Consider the following 20908-nt stretch of genomic DNA (forward strand, 5'->3'; position numbering starts at 1 on the left):
AATTGGTAGAGAAATTGCAATTGCAGGTTTATTCTCACTCTTTTATTTACATATGTATATAAACTTATTCGTAATAATATTATATTTCTTTACAAAGTTCTTAATATTTTATAGACTTTGCATTATGAGTATTATAATACAACTTATAACAAAATAAAACTTGTATTCATAAATTTTCAGAGCTTCAAAAAATAGGAAGTTAAAGATTATTTACCTGTGCAAAGTGTTATGGTTTTTGTTTCTAAAATTTCACTTCGCCAACATTTTTATCGATTGTACTGTCGTAGTAGCAACATGCTAAGCTGTAACAATTTTGGGACGTTCAATTTTAGGTGAGTTCATAGCGCAGCTAATAAAAAATTACGATCTGTAATATTACCTGTGATAAGAGAGGATGATGTATATCGCGTAATAAAATATGACGAGCTTATTATTTTATATGGTAACAAATTATCTATTAAATATAAACTGCAACACCAACACGACATGATTCGCGCGCATTTAAGACTGTTGGGCCGTTTTCTATTAACTATTAAAGAAATTAATAAAATATAATTGATTTCGAATTTATATATCATCCAAAATTTTATGAAGATGTTATTATCACAGTTAACAAAGTAGCGGGTTTAAATAAATGAAGTAGGAATTTATTCTAAACCTACTACAGCAGCTATGTTAAGAACATAATAAAAAAAATTGGTCATATACTTATTACGGAATGTATAAAATGTCAAAATGATGAAAAAAAAGGTTTAGTTAAAGATTTCTAGAATTATTAATAGAAGATTACGGAACTAGTGTAAACAAAACAGTTGTGGAAACACGCTTACAACATCAAAGACAAAAAAGTGATGATCTTCCATCATTGGCTGACATAGCTAAATTGTACATGCATTTAAAATGTAAACGACAGAAAGCATTTGAGGATTAATGAATGAATACACATATGAAACTTGGTTGGTGTTGGCAGAATGTACGTTAACCTCAGTTCAATTATTCAATTGTAAACGAGCTGGTGAAATTGAACGCATATTAATCGCAGATTTGAACAATACAGAGGTATTGATTCAGCCACAATTAATGATCTCTTTAAAAATATTTCATTGAAGGCACAAGAAGCAGCAAAAAATATGTGCGTTTTGTGATTAGAGGCAAACTTGGTCGCACAGTACCTGTGATATTAAACACTGATTTGTTAGAATGTGTAAAATTAATACTGCACTTTCGCGAAAAGGCTAAAGTTCTTGCAGAAATCCATATATCTTTGGTCTTCCAAGTTATAATCGAAAACGGTTTAAATATTTGAGAGCTTGTGTTCTCATGAGGAAATTTTCTGAAGAGTGTAATGCAACAGTTGCACATTTATTACGTGGCACGAAGTTAAGAAAGCACATTGCTACATTTTGTGCAAATATGGAGCTTGCTGACACTGAAATATCTGACCTTGCAATTTATGGGGCATGCTGAAAAAATCCATAGAGAAGTGTATAAACAACCCATTATTAGTCGTGATATTTTGAATTACTTACACAACATTTAGAAGCAGCACATGGATGTGATTCTCAAAGTTCTAGTGAAGATAGTAGCAATAATGAAACAAATATCGGAAAAGAGATATAGAAATAGCTATAAATGAAGGTATAAATTATTAATTATATTAATAATGTTGATGTATTGTTAATATGTATCGTTCCTAATATATATATAACGTTAATTTTATGAAAGTGAGAGAAAGAGAAAAAGAGTATTTATTTACATTTATTTACATTTATTTACATTAGTTATTTACATAAATTTTTCTAAATACTTTTTTTAACAAAATCTATCAAAACGTGTGCATATATTAAATGATATTATTAATGCAATATGTATACTAAATACAAAAATAAGTGATGATAGCTCATTTGTTAATACATCTACATCAGGAATTGTCGATACATCTACAGCAAAGATTACAGATGGTTCAAGAACTAAAAAGCGTTCTTGTAGTAGTAGTAGTAGTAAATAATAAGTGAGTGGTTCCATGACTTGGCCTCCGACGGCACCTAGATCTGGCGAGATCCATTGTGTCTCCTCACTCTTGTCTTTAAACTGGGTGATGTGTACTCAGCCCAGAGTTCTCCACTAGGCTTATGAGTTCCACCACCCTTGTTTTGTCTAATTCTTGGGATTTAAGAAAACTTTGTCCCCAGATCCTGAATCTCTTTCTAGCCAGAGCCGGACATTGGCACAGAATATGTATGCTGTCCTCTTTTTCCTCCCCGCATAGTCGACACTCCTTCCTGTCTGCGAGTCTGATATTGAATAGGTGGGCTTTGAGTATTGGTGAATGTCCTGTCAGCAGTCCTATCCCCATCCTCAATTTCTGCCTATTTAGTGTAAGTAGTTCTTTGGTTCTGTTACCATTTATGTCTTTCATCAGAAATTTAGCCTGTCGGCAGGATTTCAGATTTTCCCACCTGGCCTTGTGTTGTTTATTTATACTGTCTCTGATGAAGTTCTTGCCCATCGTAAAGGGCACTCCCACCTCCCGACTATGTGGTGCTTTGCTAGCCCCTTCTCTAGCCAGTGAGTCTGCTATTTCGTTTCCCGGTATGCCCTGATGCCCGGGTACCCAGACTAACGTTACTTTGTTTTTTCCGCACAGCTCCTCCAGCGCCAGCATGCAGTCCCATACCAAGTATGACTCGGTGGTCGCACCCGCCAACGCCAGAAGGGCTGCCCTACTGTCCGTGCAGATATATATTTTCCTGCAATTTGTTCCCTTGGTTAGGATCAGTTCGGCACATCTGAGGATGGCGAGCATCTCTGCCATAAAGACCGTGCAGTCGCCTCCTATTGGAATACTCTCCCTATGGTTTTCCCCAGGTCCATATACTCCTGCTCCAAAGCAATTGTTTATGCCTGACCCGTCCGTGAACCACATGTCCACCTTTGTGTCCATGATCCCGCCCGGTTTCAGCCACTCGTTTCTATCAGGTATCCATAATTTAAAATGTTTTACCAGTTGATACTTTCTTGTGGTTCTGTCTTGTTTTCCTTCAATAGGGTACTTTTGGAGAAGACCTAGCCTGGTGTGTCCCAGTTCTGTGTTTCTCCATTCACCCTGATATTTCAGGCGGTATGCCGTGGTATTGGCTGATTTTATCGCAGCCAATCCTATTGGCGTAACACTGAGTGCTATTTCAAGCGCCTCTGTGGGTGTGGTTTCTCATGGCCCCTACTGCAGCCTTTAGGTAGTTACCTTGTAGGCTTCTAAGTATTGTAGTTTCTCCACCTCCCCTTTATTTATTCTCGTCCACCAGACGACTGACGCGTATAGCAGCCGCGGCAGCAGGACCGCCCTGTACAGCCATAATGCTGCACCAGCGCTGATGCCCCACGACTTGCTCATTGCCCTTCTGCACAGCACATCCACAAGGATGCATAGAACTTTTTCCTTTGCTCTATGAGATGTTTTCCCCAGCTGAGCTTAGGATCTAGAATCAGTCCCAAGTATTTCACCGAGTCTGTAAACGGTATTTCCTTTCCCCAGAGTTTTAACGTCTCTATGGGTTCAGGTTTATATTTTCTGGTGAAGACCATAATATTTGTCTTGCTCGGATTAACCGTTAGACCTCTGTTCTCACACCAGTTTTGCACAATCCTTAAGGTATCCTTTGCTTGGTCCCTTAGTGTGTTGAGAAATGGTCCTCTAACCACAATGGCCACGTCATCAGCATAGCCAAAGGTCGAGAAACCTTTCCTCTGTAGCTCCTTTAGCAGGTCGTCTATCACTAGACACCACAACAGAGGAGATAAAACTCCCCCCTGTGGGCAGCCTTTCGTTGGTTTTCCTCTGATGGAGATATCTTGGCACTCCACCGTCAAGCCAAGCATCTGTCCACTAGCATGTCTTCTATCCCGTCCATCAGTGGTTCTTGTACTCCATGTCTGATCAGTGCCTCCCCTACCACCTCGTGTGAAGTGCTATTGAAAGCGCCCTCGATGTCCAGGAAGATTCCAATCGCATAGCCCTTTGCCTCCAGCTGACTCTCAACTTTGCCTATCAGGTGATGTAGAGCGGTCTCGGTAGACCTGCCCTCCCTGTAAGCGTACTGAGAGTCGGCTAGAGGTTGTTGTATTAGAGAGTTGGACTTGAGAAATCTGTCCACCAGTCTCTCTAAGGTCTTCAATACGAAGGACATAAGGCTAATTGGTCTATAGTCCTTTGCCCTGACGTGACCGTTCTTGCCAGGTTTAGGTATAAAAACCACCTTGGTTTCTCTCCACTTCTGGAGGACATGTCTGAGGGCAATACTTGCCCTGTAGATTTTTGTCATTGGGCCTAACAAGCTGCTCAGCCCTTTCTGCAGCAGAATGAATCGGGTATATTCCATCAGGTCCTGGAGCCTTTAAAGGCTCGAAGGAACCGACCGCCCATTCCACTGCTTACGGATAGACCACTTTAGCTGCCAGTCCCCATGCCCGTGATTTGTGCAAGGTCATGGGTCTCTGCCTGTTGTTGTTGTCTGCTGAGTCCTCCCTAAAGCCTGGGAAATGGATTTCCATGAGGTGCCGTAGGGTCTCCTCCGCAGTTTCTGTGTACCCTCCATTGGGAAGCTTAAGGCAGCCCCATTGTGTTTGGTTTTCCTTGCAGAGTATTCTACACAGTCTAGATGCTTCAGGAGCACTCTCTATACTTGAGCAAATACTTCTCCATCCTTTCCTTTTAGCTTTTACTATGGCCTTTTTGTAAATTCTCTGAGATTTCCTGTACTCCTCCCAGGTTCTCGGTGTATTTACATTTCTAGCCCTATTAAAGAGTCTTCTCCCCTCAGCCCTTAGCTTAGCCAGCTCTTTGCTCCGGTGCTTTGGCTGAAGTATTCTTTGACTCTAATGGGCAGTTCATCTCGTATGAGTATTTAATGGCATCATTCAAGTAGTCTGCCGCTGTTTCCAAATTTTCTTTTGTGTGAAATCTAGTGGGTGCTTCCTTGAGTCGACTCCTAAGGTCTTCCTCATACCCTTTCCAATTTGTTTTCCTAGGATTTCTCTTCCATAACCCTTGGCTCTGTACTTGCTCCATGGTGAAACGGACCTGCCTGTGGTCTGATCCTGAGGGCTCATCAGAGACCCTCCATCCCCTTAACAGGTCCAATATTCCGCCAGAGCATATGGTTATATCTATCACTTCCTGTCTTCTAGAGTCCAGGAAGGTAGGTTCTGTTCCTCTATTCAGGATGTGTAGCTCCATACCTACCACAAAGTTGAATAGGCTTTCACCCCTGGGATTTATGTCGGTGCTCCCCCACACCAGGTGGTGCGAGTTGGCATCGCACCCCAGGAGTATTTCTAGCTCTTTCTGTTCTGCCTTGCATAAGTCGTGAGTTTAATCACGTTTTCATGTGGGGGCAGGTTTTCCAAATCGTAGGGCATGTACACTGACCCTATAATTAGATCCCTGACTATTCCACCGGTCGTCTTTATTTTCAGTCTGATGGCAACAAAGTCACCATCGCTAAATTGTGGCAGTAGACAGGCGTCTATTCCTTTCGCTATAATGCACGCTCTCGGTCGGTCCGTGTTTCCGGCCCAGAATAGTTTTCCACAGCTGCCAAGTCCTTTTATATGTCCCTTGATGATCCATGGTTCCTGTATTAAAAATATGTATTTACTTGTGTGCATCACTGCTGCGCACCTGGCTAGTACAGCCGAGGCGCATTTGCTGTGATGCAAGTTAATCTGCGTAAAGTGAATCCGGTCCGCCATATTTATGCTGACGGGTCCGGTGATTTCTCCTTTGCGCCTTTCTTGCTGCTTTCTCCAGCAGGCAACCTGATCGTTGCCTGCCCAAGTCCACAGTAGGGTTTAAAATTGAGAGCTCTTAACGCCCTCAAAGCCCCATCCCCAACAAGGGCAGCGAAGTGGGTGCTCGTGGCGTCCCTGCTTTCGCTACTCTTCGCGATTACCCAGTCCGGTGACTGGATGCCTACGTTCTGCCTGTCAAGTAGCTCTAACGCTTCCGTGACAGGTATTGTGGGATCCTCTACGTGCACTACGATTCGGTGTCTCTTAGGGAGCTCATCGACCCGCAGTGCACGCAGTTCGATCCCATTGATCTTAATTTCTGAGGTTAGGCTTCTAAGCCACTCCTCAGTTTCCCTATTTGTGCAGTTGAAGACAACTGCCTCATCCCTATCCGAGGTGCCTCTGAAAGTAGGCGCTTTGGTACCCCTTGCTAAGCAAAGTATACGTTTCCTGACCGTTTCTTTCAGAAGCGATGCCTCGTCTTTTTCCAGTCTTTTGTCAGGGTAAGCCAAGGGAACCAGGGCAACCCTTACAAGACCGGAGGTCAATTGGGCAAAAGTCCTTTGGTCAGTTACGACTTTCGGCCTTTTGCCCAACTGAGTGTTACTGGCAGGGCTGGGTGTGCTATGCTCCGATCTGAGTCGCTTTACCGCCCCAGAAGAAGCTCGCTCCCCCGTCCTTGGAGTAACTGTCGAAACAGATGTCAGTTCCGAGGTGGGCTTTGCAGCTTCCCCCTTCGCCTCCATCTGCTTCTGTTTTTTATAGCGTCGCCTTGCCGCTCCGCTATAACGAACCCTAGCATTTGGTGGCTGGGCCTTATTTGGCTCCGCCCCCGAATTGCTCGGGCTTTCTCCTTCAGGTCGTTCATCACCTAAGGTGGCCACGCCCTGTAGGACTTCCGAAAAGTTATCATTTTGGTTAGTACTCATAATTGTTCCCACGAGTACCGCGGCCGCGCGGTTTCACCTGGGCAGAGCCGCGAATGCCCAGGGCTTGGCTCGATACTCTCGAAGGTCGCCCGGTATCCGAGAGGCACCGTTAGCGACGTAACTCCCCTTACGCCATGCAGCCCTCAGCACGGTTGCACACACTTTAGCTTGGGAAGGTTCCGCTTTGTCCGGCGCACACGGTTGCCATCTCCTGAGCGAGCGGCCCCCGCGCGCCCCCTCAAGCCCCTCCACCCGCCCCAGCAGCCGGACGAGCCAGGGGGGCCCAGGCTAGTCCGTCACACCTCTGAACGGGTGATATCCTTCCGCCCCGGACCCCCCCCCACCCCATCAGCCGCGGGACTTCGTCAAGGTGGGAACCATTCTTGTATCGGGGGGAAGCGTTCTTGTAAGTATTGTATTATTTTATTTTAAATTCGTACACATATAATGAGTACGTATACGTGAGTATATGCGTGTATATACAGTTATGTGCAAAATAATAGCACCGGTTGAAAAAATGAGGGGAATATGTATGTTTCCTCCATCATATTTAACTGTCTTGACTGTATATCTAGGATTAAATTCTGACTTTTGTGGTCTTCGAACAAATTGACGAATATCAGGAAATCCTATAATAATCACTTTTCGATGGTGGAGAAAATATACAAATTCCCCTCATTTTTTCAACTGGTGTTATTTTGCACATAACTGTATATACACGCATATACTCACGTATACGTACTCATTATATGTGTACGAATTTAAAATAAAATAATACAATACTTACAAGAACGCTTTTTAGTTCTTGAACCAACTGTAATTTTTGCTGTAGATGTATCGACAATTCCTGATGTAGATGTATTAACAAATAAGCTATCATCACTTATTTTTGTAATTAGTATACATATTGCATTAATAATATCATTTAATATATGCACACATTTTGATAAATTTTGTTTTCAAAAAAGTATTTGTATATATTATAGAAAATCAATATCTTTGTGTAGGTTTTCCATACAGTCCCACAAAGCGAAAACGATGAACTGAAGATGAAAAAAAAGTCGCTAACAGCGTTTGATCAAGTTATAAGAAGTAGCAAATTACCTTCATTAAAGGAAATTCATGAAGTTATAAAACAAAACCCATGCATAAAAAAACAGATAATCTCCGCAAGTAAAAACATGGTTACATAATCAACTGAAAAGGAACAAACAATCAAATTCAAATTAATTTTCTATTTATTTTGCTGCATTTTTTCGTGCTTTTTTCTCTGAGGCAAATGTTAAATGTAAATAATGTAAGTAATGTTCATAAACGCTCTGGATTTTTTGTTATTAATATGTTCACTACACACTGCAACTTATACTTTGTAAAATCATAAGCCTAAGCATAAATAATGAGTTAAGTCATATCAAATTCATGACAATAATAAGTATATAAAGTAGTAGTATATAAGTAGTGTACATATAGTATTATGTATATAATAGTATAATATATAATAGTATATAAGTAATATATATATAAGTATACAAGAAAGAACATAAGTAGAGTTATTTTCTTTAAAAAAAACGAGATAATATATTTTTCTGATATGCTAAAACGTTCTTCATAATTTTTACAAAATTCTTTACCACAAACCTGTTATTGAAATGCATCTAACCAATTACATTGATAAATGTTTCTTTGGATTATAAACATAGTGTGACAGTTTGTCAAACTTTTTTTCTTTGATATCAGATACTTTTTCATTTTCCTTTATTTATTCAATAATTATTCTGAAAATTTATGAATACAAGTTTTATTTTGTTATAAGTTGTATTATAATACTTGTGGTCTTCGACAGACGATTAAATCGCCTTTGCCGACATTTTTGTCAGTGTTGTACTGAAAATTTCCTTTGCGTCTAATTGTATCTATTATTTTCAATCTTTCTGTACATTTTTTGGGCAGTAAACTGAATTTTTTAACTTTATCTTCATTGGAATGAATGGTCTCCAAATGACGTGCTATTTTTATATATAACTTTTTGCAAAAGAGGCAGCTCGATTATATATAATTTATGTAAAATTGTCACATTAAAGTACAAGATATTTTGTAAACTATTCACTTTTTGGTTATCCTACCGTATAACTTTTTATATTAAATATTATGAGAAACCAATTTGTGTAAAGAGTTCTATTTTTAAAAAATAAGGATTACCTTTTAATTATCTTTGACCTTATATCAATCGATGAGAAAATTATCATCATTTGTTTTCCTCGGTACAATTCTCAAATTGTTTTTTACAAATATTTCTGCAATATTGTAACGCTTTACTTACCCCACTTTGTATTTAACAAACGTTATACTTTAATATTGTATAAAGTTTTTTTATCGTAGAGATATTATTATAGATATGTTCGTTTTGTTGCACTCTTTTTACATATTTTGTTACTTGCTGTTTAATTGCTGTCTTTTCTTTTGTTTCTAATGTTTGAACATATACGTTTTTTTATTTGAAGTGTGAAAAGTATATAAAGTGCAAGTAAAATAAACAGATAAGAATAAAAATTGAATATAATATATGAAAATGTAAAGGAGGATTATTTTGCTTACCTTTTATGTTATTACACAAACTCACTTTTGGGATTCCTCTTTCCAAATTTCTTTTAAGTATATTTAGATATTCAACATTTGCTATAATATATAAAAAAAATATAACAAATATGTACAATATATATAATATATAGGTATATGTACATACAACACATATACAATATATGTTTTCAATATAAATCTAATGAAAGAACTATTTATAAACGCATTTTCATGTTATTGTACAATATGTGAAAATATATAGTAATATTATTTAATACTTTTCAAGGAATTTTACAAAAAATGACTTACGATGCCGCACTATAATTTCTATTTGTTGATATAAACTTGTAGCTTTTCTTTTCTTAGCACGTAAACTACGTTTAAGTGAAGGTAATTGCGAAATTTTACAAATATAATACGTTTCATTGGAAAATTTAATTAATGCGTACATGTTTTTACAAGTGATCGCATGTAACGACTGGTAACGACTAAGACTGCTAAAAACTTGGTTAAAACAAAAGGTTAAAACAAAAGACGAGCGACAAAAGGTTCTCAACAATTGCTTCTTACCGACGTAATGGCGCGAAAAATTGAAAATGGCATACTTTGGACAGGAGCCATAAACAATTTTTTATTGAGTTGCAGAGCAATAATAGCAATAATTTTTGATCTAATAACATGATATTATACTTGCTATAATAACAATGTATAAATTATAGTATGGCTATAGTATTTAAATTATTATGTATAAAACTTCGGAAAAAATTTTAGATAATATATTACATATATTACATATTTTTATTTAAATATTGAAAATTCGACTGAATAGGTCTTTTATTAGAATTTTATTACACTTTACATGTGGAAAACGTATGTTGTGTTAAATATGTAAAATTAAATTAATATTCTATATATTTTTCTATATATTTTTCGTATTTGTTTCTATTAAAGTCTAATATATTTTTGTTTCTTTCAATGTCAAATATGTAAATATAAATAATTCTATTACACATAAAAATATTTTATTATTGTATAAAAATAATTCTTTTCTTTATTTACTAACCACTAAAATTATACTTTATAAAACTTGAAAAATCAGATTTATGATAGATTTTCTTTATTAAAAGAAGTTACAAATTATAAACAGTTAGTTTAAATAAAACATATGCTTGTATATTTGTCAAGAATATATCAAAATTAAAATGTGTATGTCAAATTTGAATTAATTTGACAATTGTTTGCTTACCTGTTTGTATTATCTTCCTAAAGTCAATTTTTCTAGCCAGTATGCAAATGTAAATGTAATACATTATTATGTAAAATATGCTCATTTTTTTCTTATGTATATATCAGCCCACTATAATACTGTATAAACCTAAAAGCATCACATTTATGATTAGAGTTATGTCTTGAAAACTTTATAAATTTTTACAGCACACAGTTCTTTTCTTAATAAACTAAATATAATATTTGTGAAGTAATAGAAGTATAAGTACCTTATAGAAATGTCATTACATGTTGATACAATAGCTCGATTTGATTAAAATAAATTACAACTATGGTTACAGCAAACCATACAAACATTTAAGCACACATTTTGTATCGTACAAATATTACGATGCACTTTTTCCAGAATAAAAGTGTGTGCGCACTTTACCTTCACATCATCGCATCTTATTAGTGCATCAAGTCCCTGAAATAATATAACAAATAAAGAACAAATAATACTTAAGCGCAGAAACATTTTTCTTACTTTCATAAAAAATGTCTTACCACAAACTTGTTTAATTAAATGCCAGTTAGTTTGATAAGTGACAATTCCTTCGGATTGCATATATAGTGTACATATATAGTGTGACTATTTGATATTTCTTCTCTTTTGATATTAGATGATGTTAGGTATTTTTATATATCACATTTTTCATAAAATAATTATTCTAAAAATTTATGAGTCCAGATTTGTAGTGTAGAACTCTGTTTTGTAATAGAACACCACAATAATGCAAAATCTGTAAAGTATAAAAGAACTTTTATAAGAATTGTTTCCACTTGAATAAAAAATAGAGTAAATAATATAAATAGTACATAGAGTACATATAGAGTAAAAATAAAAGAGTAAGAATAAACTATACCAATTGCAATTTCTCTGTAATTAATTGTTACCCGCAGAAAATTCTCTTCATTCGCTGCTAAGAAGGACAGTATAGTTAGTTAATTCATTTCGCTTTGTGCGCAAGATTCTAATTCATAGAACATTTTATTAACTTTTTAATTAATATTTTTGAATCCTCTATATATACATATAAATTGCAGGTTAATAAAACTATCAAAACAAATTTTTTTGTGTTTTAGGTTATGTAATCATATCAATAAAATGTAGTGATCAACATATGTTTTGATGAACAAAACTTGCGTTGTATATATACAGAGATTTAAAAAATGTTATTAATATAAAATTAATAAGCCATTAAAATCTTCTAAGTTTGGAATTTTCCACACAAAGCGAGACAAATTATCTAACCTCATCGTCCATCACTTTTGAAGCGAGAGGAGAGAATTTTTTGCGTGTAATAAAAAGTTCTATTACAAAACTGTACTCACACACACACATACATTTTCAGAATAATTATTTGATAAAAAAAGAAAAATGTAAAAGTATTTAAAATCGTCTAGTACCGAACAGAGAGATCAGGCTGGATTTTCACTTAACGGTATGACGCAGCAGGATTCCAGCTTTCATGGTGCGATCACATGAGGTGCGTTTTCGTTTCCCTACCACGAGCGACCAGAAACAAACACGACCGTTTTCGTTTCTGGTTGTGACGTCATCGATGCAACCTGGTTGGTTGCGGTAGCTGCTACCGCGCTGCCATGGTCCTGAGGATGATAGCGCGGTTGTGGTAGGTTGTTTGGCGCGAAATCAATTGTAGAGTGTTGACACGATCGTATACATGGTGTATACAACCGTGAGGTAAATTCATGGTGTAAAAACGAAAATGGACAATACGGTGCTCACCTTAAACGAACATTTCCTCCTCGTGCGCGCTGATGGTGACGTGCATTCTATTGATGGCCAAATGTTTTTCCATCATGTTTCAAGTAAGTATACTTGCATTGTGAGTTCTGTAGGGGTTATGTTAGTCAATTAAATTTATCTTTCATGAAGCTTACCTACGTCTTTGTGTCATATTTTAATAAATGTTTTGAAATAAAATATTTGCTGAGAGCTAATCCTGCTATATAATAAGTCCAATTTTATTTTAGTTGATATTTTAATTTTTACCCGTTTGTTTTTCGGAATGAGCTATATACTAACTACTTGAATTTCTCTATATATTTAATGCATCTTTGTGTTCTACTTCTACTTTTTTTTTCAGGTGGATCATATATTTCTTTTCCCCTAGATGATTCCGTAATCCAACGATTTAAGTCTGCTAATTCCTGTAAACCTTTTACAATAATAGAGGATTCCAATACTGCAGAGAGCTCTAGTGAAGAAAGCTTTAAAATACGTAATATCTCACCTTTGTCGAGTGAAATCTTTGACAGAAGCAACGAAGAGATTTGGGTCAAAAATAATAAACCATCACCACTGGATATTGCAGCCACACATGACCTAATTGAAATTGTGGGACGTAAGGACATTCAGATGATATTAAATGATAAGAAAACTGTGAAGAAGAAGATTTGGGAAAAAATTGGTGTAGAACTAAAAGAAAAGTATAATTTTGGAACAAGAGATGAAGGATCTGTTTGCTCGCAGAAGTGGCGCAACCTTGAAAGTGCTGTGATGCACTTTTTACAGAATGCTGGTGCTGGCAGTTCTGGTAACGGAAAAGGAAAGAAACCAGCATTTTATGATGAGGTATTTGACATTATTAAAGGGAAACACAAAGCAAAACCAGTACGTTTGCTTGATTCATTGTCTAGAGAGGTATCACCTACACTCATTACCTCTAACGAGCAACCAGCGACGATTCCGAATGCTCCAAATTCTTCAAAACAAACGAACATAAGGATTTGTAATACTGAGTCTGAAAATGCATCATCAGATGAAAACGATGGAAGCCCATTCATTCATGTAAAGTCATCCACGAAGCTAAAGAAACCTAGGATTGATAACACCTGCATCCTGGATTTTCTGAAAAATGAGGCTGAGGAACGCCGTAAGCAAAATGAAAGTTTAATGAAACTAATGCAAGATTCAAATGATACTAAGAAAGCTTTTCTCAATATCATTACCAATATGTTGAGCCACAACACAAGCTCAAATAAAACTACTAATTAAAAGACATTGTAATTTACAAATAGATAGCTAACATTGATTAACACAAGCATTAAATGTGATATGTTCCATATGTGATAAATAATAGTTACCTTTTTATTATCTTTTTATGAGAATATCCCAAGTAGCAAAAAAATATTTGAAACATGTTTGAAACAACTTTTAAAGTCTTTGAAAATGAATTTCAAACACATTTCAAATATACTTTTATTACTTCAGATGTCTCTCTCTATATGATTTATATCAATACAGAGGATTATTTAGTACTTATATTAACATTTTATTTAAACTACCTCAAATTTCATGTACTTATACTAAAAGTGTTACATTATTTTATTTTAAGTTAGATTATTATAGTTTTATTTTACTTAAGTTAGAATTATATTTATACTACTTACTGTAAGTTAAGAAGTATTACAGAAAGATTCTAGTTTTATGTACTTACCTGTCATTACCAAAGTGTCTTAGTCATTTCGTAGTATGTAAGGAACTGCAAAAAGCCCAGATTTGTGTGTAATATGTATCTTTTGGTGCCAATGTATATCTATTAGTTTTGTTCTAAGTTAATATTTATTTTATTCTTCAATAAGTGTGCTTATTTAAAATGTTTTTATTGTGTTGTGTTTTGCACTCAGTATTTCCATCTGAGTAAAATTTTATTTTGAGTATATTCTTTGTTATAAAATATGTATAAGACAATAGGGAATATAAGAATATAAGACAATGTTATTCTTTTTTTTTACATACTTTCTATATCTATTATTTAATGTAGTTTTGCCAAACATTTAATTTTGCAAATATGTGCTCTGAGATGGAAATGAGAAATAAAGACAATATAATAGTTAGACAATATAATAGTTTATTCCAGATATTCCTATAATATTTTTCATTTATCACAGTAAGACTTACAAATAAAGTTTTCAGAACAAATGTACAATTCTATTGCGTTTCTCTGCGCCTTGTATTTTGCTGACTTCGTCTATATAATTGTTGGAAACATGTTGGTTAGGCATGCGTCTTTTATCTTGAATCATTTTCTTAATCACTTCATCATTGTGTAGATAACAAAAATTGTGCAAAACACAGATGGCTAGTACAATGTCACTGACTTTGGCAATTTCTGTATTGACTTTCATCAAACGCTTCCATCTGCCCTTCATAAGACCAAATGTGTGCTCTATTACAATGCGGGTTGAACTATGATGATAGTTGTATGTTCTTTGTCTTGGAGTAAGATTCCCAAAATCCCTATTCAAGGAAAGAGCATTAGAATGCTATTCACATGGTAAAATATAACAACACATATTTGAATGCAAAAATGTTCAACTTACTTGAAAGGTGCCATGCACCACATCCTGTTAGGGTAGGCCTTATCACCTATCAAATGATAATTGCTATTAAAAAACATGGATTCCATTCCATCTCACATTATCGTCCGGTAAACGCTAGAGTACTTCATAACGTGGGCATCATTACGAGAACCAGGTGTTCCAATCGATACATTTGTAAATATTTTTGTTGCAGTACAAATTCCTATAAAATGAAATGCTGATATTACTATAAGAGAGATTATGATATTAATGGCAAAAATACACTGTTTTCATAAAATCCCACCTTGAAGTGTGATAGAGTAGTTGCATGTACGATCTATGTAACTAGAATGCTGGTTTGCTGGAGGTACAACTTCAATGTGGCAACCATCGATAGCTCCTATGACACCTGAAAAAATGGCAAGAGACAATAAGACATGACAAAGCTTCTGCATGAAGAGCATTGTCTTTAGAAAAACATTTCAAAGTAAAATAGCCAAGCCATACAGAGTGCTCACCAGGAAATCCTGCACGATCCTCAAATTGCCTGCTCAGTATCACACACTCACTCTTTTTGGGCCAAACAATAAATGTATCTCTAAGATCACACAGTATATAAATGATAGTTTTGGCCTCCTTAAAAACTGTGCTTTGAGCCACAGCGAATCGATCACCTATATCAGACAAAGGCACATGCTTCCCCAGATAACACAATGTCATCAGGACAGCTTTCTCAACTGTTACCAAAGGTGCATCACCTCTCTGGCACTTGACAGGGTAGTAAGGTCGAACTGTGTCTATAAGAGCCCAATATGTGCTCTTCATCATCCTGTCAAAAAAGACAAATTTAGATAGAATTCACTTAATCTAACAAGTCAATGAATGTCAAAAATAACATCGACAGCATGATGAATAAGAAATGTGGCAGTAACGAAGCTGATGCTTTGTGCTTATTATACCTAAACTGTTTATGAAAATCTTGATCAATGTAATGGGTCACCCACTCTTCGTTAGCAATTATTCCTATTTTGAAATGATTTATTCTATCCTTCAGAAAGGAAAGGGCAATCCTGCTTGTGGATTGTAACTGACACATATTAACAATATGTGATAATTCATCATCAATCATCATTTCCATCATACTTAACATCATAGATAACCTCTCAGGATCCATCGTGTATAGCAACCACGCTAACACGTTTGCGCACTGCCTGCTCGAGATGTTTTTATTCTTGGTTACTATTAGTGACGTCATGTCTTCAAACACGAACCAACCGCTTGTAGCCTGGTAGCAGCAACGAAAACGCACCTATGATACGGGAATCGACGTGCGGGAAAAAACGTCACAAGATCAAAAAAATTTAAATGTATGCTTTGATATTTGTTTACATGGCTTTCTATGACCATAATAACCATTATTTAAATCGTGCTATGTAGTGATATGTAATAACATTCATTGTTAACATTCCTTTTACCTATGTTTCTATTACTTGACAAATATATTTATACAAATAATATTTTATATAGTTTGTTAGAAAAAGAATTAAAAGTGCTTAAAATATATATAATGTTATTAAAAAGATGACTCTGATATAAAATCATAAATATTTTTAGTTTTATAAAGTATATTTATATTAGTGAGTTGATGCATATATATATATATATATATATATATATATATGTAACCATAATAAAAAAAATTACTATTTATAATGTACATTCTTAATTGCATATACTGAAGCATAAATAATTGGTTTTTTAAGGAAATATATAAACAGGTAAATTTAAATGAAAGATTAATTAAATTTTACACACAATTTAATTTTGACATATCATTTGACAACTACGCAACTATATAGCTTTTTTATAATATATAAACAGGTAAATTTAAATGAAAGATTAATTAAATTTTACACACAATTTAATTTTGACATATCATTTGACAACTACGCAACTATATAGCTTTTTTATAAAAAAAAATTACTATTGACAATTTGTAATGATTTTATGGAAAAGTCACCAATATGATTTTTCAAATTTTATAATGTATGGTTTGTAAAAGTGGTCTAAGAAGAAAAAAAACATTGCAAATGTTTAAATAAGCTTAACATGTCTCTAAAGAAGCACACTGATCCTTCTTCAATAAACACGACAATTAAATTAGTCACAGTTGGTTATTCCATAACATTTCACAAGATTCTAAAAGCGGAGACAGTAATAATGAACTCTCGCTTAACAAAATCTCATGGTTTGTAAATGGATTCTTTTTCGATGCTTGATAACAGGTCTGCTCTGCAATTACCACCAATGCATAAGATATGTCAATTCTTTTATATCTGAAATAGACATTTCATAATTTTAATACACAGCATAATATTCAGAAATATATATATATATTAACTTTTGCAGAAATGATATCAGGTCTCATACCGTATACATATCCTATCACATTTCATTTAACAGCCAATCATCTTAAGAATACTGAAGTAGCGACTTGTTATAAATGATATTTTTCACAGCATTGATGAAGTATTGCACAAAACACTTCTATTTGCTGTAGGGCAAAGCTGATGTACAACCAAAATTAAAAAATATATTATAATTTATTTATTGAAATATTGTTAGAAATATCAATTAATTGCACTCTTGTTTCATTGAGAGCTAGGTATTTAAAGTTGTACAGTAAATATTAGAACCTGCAAATTAAGACGCTGTTAATTTCTGCTAAAAAAATTTACTTTAGACGATTATTATAATAAATTTAACTTTCTTTAATATGTACTTTATTCACACCTTCATAAATTACAAAACGTAGATATTATGAAAGGTTAGGAAATCAATCATAACAAGGAGTGCGTTCAGAAATCCTGCTCCGGATTAAAGAGTGATCCTTAGTTTGCAAAATTTACAATAATCATGTAATAAGCAAAATTGTCTCGGTGCAAGAGAAGCGGTAGACCGTATATGATTCGAGCGGCAAGCGACAAAAGACACACGCAACATATGATACCGCGCCGAAAAAGTATTATCGCTTTATATCTTGATTTATGATACTAAACTGTTTTATAATCAACGTGGAGCCCTTTATTATTTGCAACTTGCCGACGTATTTATTTCAACTTTAACATGTAGTTTTAGTAGCATAAATCGTGCGTGCATAATCGTATTCGTCGTTCTTTCTAATAAATCTTGAATGGAATTATTGTAAATATACAATGCTGCATATATGCATATGCAAAGTGTCCTTCACGCGACACGCATCATCGTGAAAATTTTCGCATTATTTTTCTATTTTCGAAAAAACAAAGTGATAATATCTTTTCGGCGCGGTATCATATGTCGCTCGCCGCTCAAAGCGTGCGGTCTACCGCTTCTTATGCGTCGAGATAATGTTTGCTTATTTAATAATTAATGTGAATTTTGTAAACTGAGTAGAGAATCTTTCTATTTAGAGAGTTTAGTATGTAGTTTAACGTGCGGTAGATTGCACGCTTTGAGCGGCGAGCGACAAATAACACTCGACATATGATACCGCACCGAAAAGTATTACTACTTTGTTTTTTCGGCGATATAAAAATGATACGAAAATTATGACGTCGCGTGTCGCGTGTATGACACCCTGCATTTATACATATACAAAATTGTATATTTACAATGATTCCATTCAAGATTTATTAGAGAGACCGGTTAATATTACGCTCATGCACGCACAATTTATGATACTAAATTGTTTTATAATCAGCGTGGAACTCTTTATCATTTACAACTTGCCGATGTATTTATTTCAACGTTAACATACATATAGTTTAACATTAACATTACCTAATTTAACATAAAATGTATCACAATTCGGCGTGCGCGTGAAAGAGAGAGAGAGAGAGAGAGAGAGAGAAGCAGATAAAGATATATGTATGTACATATAATTTAATTATATGATACTTTTTGATTCATGCGTATGAAGCAAAAATCTATAAAATGTGTGAAGTGAATTATAGTTTTTCTGTCTCTTCTTCTTACGCATTATGCGTGAATCAGGAAGAATCATATGATTAATTTATATATATACATATATCTCTCTTCGTTTTTCTATTTCTCTCTTTCTCCCTCTCCCTCTCTCCCTCTCTTTCACGCGCATGCCGAATTGTGATAGATTTCACGTTAAATTAGGCAGCGTTAATGTTTAACTGTATGTTAACGTTGAAATAAATACATCGGCAAGGTGCAAATGATAAAGATCTCCACGCTGTTTATAAAATAATCTAGTAGCATAAATCGTGCGTGCATGATCGCATTCGTCGTTCTCTCTAATAAATCTTGAATGGAATAATTTTAAATATACAATGTTGTATATGTATATTATATGCAGGGTGTCATACACGCGACACGCGATATCGTCATCATTTTCGCATTTTCATATCGTCGAAAAAACAAAGTTATAATACTTTTCGGCGCGGTATCATATGTCGCGTGTCTTTTGTCGGTCGCAGCTCAAAGCGTGCGATCTACCGCACGTTAAACTGCATGTTAAACTGAATAGAAAGATCCTCTATTTATTTTGCAAAATTCGCAATAATTATTAAATAATATGCAAATTATCTCGGCGTATGAGAAGCGGTGTATGAGTATCGCAATACTTCATCAATGCTGTGAAAAATATCATTTATAACGCAAGTTTCAATATTCTTAAAATGATTTGCTGATCCATAAAATGTGATAAGGTATGTACACGGTATACGATCTGTTATCATTTCTGCCAAACTTATTCTATATATGACATTCTTCAATATTATGCTGTGTATTAAAATTATGAAATGTCTATTTCAGATATAAAAGAATTGACATATCTTATGCATTGGTGGTAATTGCAGAGCAGATCTGTTATCAAGCATCGAAAAAGAATCCATTTACAAACCATGAGATTTTGTTAAGCGAGAGTTCATTATTACTGTCTCCGCTTTCAGAATCTTGTGAAATGTTATGGAATAACCAACTATGAGTAATTTAGATTCTGTGTATATCGAAAAGGGATCAATGTGCTTCTAGTCTTTACATGATTGCAGAAGGCATAAAACATTTATATTCTTAATTACTTATACATAAATGTACTTGCTCGCATGTGTTTGTGTACACGCGAGCTGTAAAATAGTCTAAAGATTTATGTACAGTAATGCATCTACATTGAGATATTGCTTTATTAATTTGACACTGATGTATATGTTATGTAAATATAATTCTAAACAAATATAAATATGAATTATAATATATTATAAATATAAATTATAATATAAATATAATATAAATTTAAATTATATTGGAATTACTGATATATCTGGACACATAAGACGTACATAATAAATATATCAGTATAAAATTAATTAATGCAATATCGCAATGCAGATGATACATTACTGCATTTTGTACATAAATCTTTAGACTATTTTACAACTCGTATATACAAACATATGCAAACAAACACACTTATATATAAGTAGTTAGGAACATAGATGTTTTATGCCTTCTGCAATCATATAAAGAAGCACACTGATCCTTCTTCAATAAACACGACAATTAAATTAGTCACAGTTGGTTATTCCATAACATTTCACAAGATTCTGAAAGCGGAGACAATAATAATGAACTCTCGCTTAACAAAATATCATGCTTTGTAAATGGATTCTTTTTTGATGCTTGATGACAGGCCTGCTCTGCAATTATTACCGATGCATAGGATATATCAATTCTTTTATATCTGAAATAGACATTTCATAATTTTAATACACAGCATAATATTTAGAAATATCATATATATATATTAACTTTTGCAGAAATGATATCAAGTCTCATACCGTATACATATCCTATCACATTTTATTAAACAGCAAATCATCTTAAGAATACTGAAGTAGCAACTTGCAACATAATGTAAGATATATTACAAAATATATCTTGCATAGCATAAGTATGCCTGCGTGCAGATAGGCGCGCGCATCCTGTAGATGCGCGCGCAGGTGTGAGAT

At 34.5% G+C, this 20908-nt stretch overlaps 3 protein-coding genes, 2 long non-coding RNA genes and 1 pseudogene across 7 annotated transcripts; 2 read left to right on the forward strand and 4 right to left on the reverse strand.

Annotated features, from left to right (window-relative positions):
- The first annotated feature begins 342 nt into the window (after positions 1-342).
- Positions 343-1982, forward strand: LOC146724757 (uncharacterized; annotated as a pseudogene). Its single transcript, XR_014926428.1, has 2 exons — positions 343-1638; positions 1884-1982. The product of XR_014926428.1 is annotated as an uncharacterized LOC146724757 (transcript).
- Positions 1983-2086: 104 nt separating this feature from the next.
- LOC114944361 (uncharacterized) lies at positions 2087-3394 on the reverse strand. The gene is made up of 2 exons (XM_029320255.2): positions 3245-3394; positions 2087-3106 (listed from the first exon to the last, which is right to left on the reverse strand). Exons 1-2 carry the CDS (start codon positions 3392-3394, stop codon positions 2087-2089), a joined length of 1170 nt encoding a protein of 389 aa, XP_029176088.2.
- A 4885-nt stretch (positions 3395-8279) lies between these two features.
- LOC146724758 (uncharacterized) lies at positions 8280-9740 on the reverse strand. The gene is made up of 3 exons (XR_014926429.1): positions 9606-9740; positions 9315-9395; positions 8280-9185 (listed from the first exon to the last, which is right to left on the reverse strand). It is a non-coding gene; the product is annotated as an uncharacterized LOC146724758 (long non-coding RNA).
- Positions 9741-10447: 707 nt separating this feature from the next.
- LOC114944364 (uncharacterized) lies at positions 10448-12414 on the reverse strand. Of its 2 annotated transcripts, none has more exons than XR_014926432.1 (5): positions 12313-12414; positions 11429-12173; positions 11070-11305; positions 10793-10989; positions 10448-10671 (listed from the first exon to the last, which is right to left on the reverse strand). It is a non-coding gene; the product is annotated as an uncharacterized LOC114944364 (long non-coding RNA). The 2 variants fall into 2 exon arrangements; XR_003822167.2 differs by having other exon boundaries at positions 11973-12173; positions 12313-12407.
- On the forward strand, positions 11687-14599 carry LOC114944363 (uncharacterized). Its single transcript, XM_029320257.2, has 2 exons — positions 11687-12395; positions 12674-14599. Exons 1-2 carry the CDS (start codon positions 12293-12295, stop codon positions 13582-13584), a joined length of 1014 nt encoding a protein of 337 aa, XP_029176090.1. The 5' UTR covers positions 11687-12292; the 3' UTR covers positions 13585-14599.
- On the reverse strand, positions 14421-16354 carry LOC114944365 (uncharacterized). Its single transcript, XM_029320258.2, has 5 exons — positions 15851-16354; positions 15410-15720; positions 15196-15300; positions 14913-15114; positions 14421-14829 (listed from the first exon to the last, which is right to left on the reverse strand). The coding sequence occupies exons 1-4, from the start codon at positions 16144-16146 to the stop codon at positions 15005-15007; spliced, it is 822 nt and encodes a 273-aa protein (XP_029176091.2). The 5' UTR covers positions 16147-16354; the 3' UTR covers positions 14421-14829; positions 14913-15004.
- Positions 16355-20908: the final 4554 nt, after the last annotated feature.

The sequence above is a fragment of the Nylanderia fulva genome, unplaced genomic scaffold, assembly GCF_048542155.1.
Source record: "Nylanderia fulva isolate GAGA-0341 unplaced genomic scaffold, ASM4854215v1 Scaffold118, whole genome shotgun sequence".
In the NCBI taxonomy this organism is placed as follows: domain Eukaryota; kingdom Metazoa; phylum Arthropoda; class Insecta; order Hymenoptera; family Formicidae; genus Nylanderia; species Nylanderia fulva.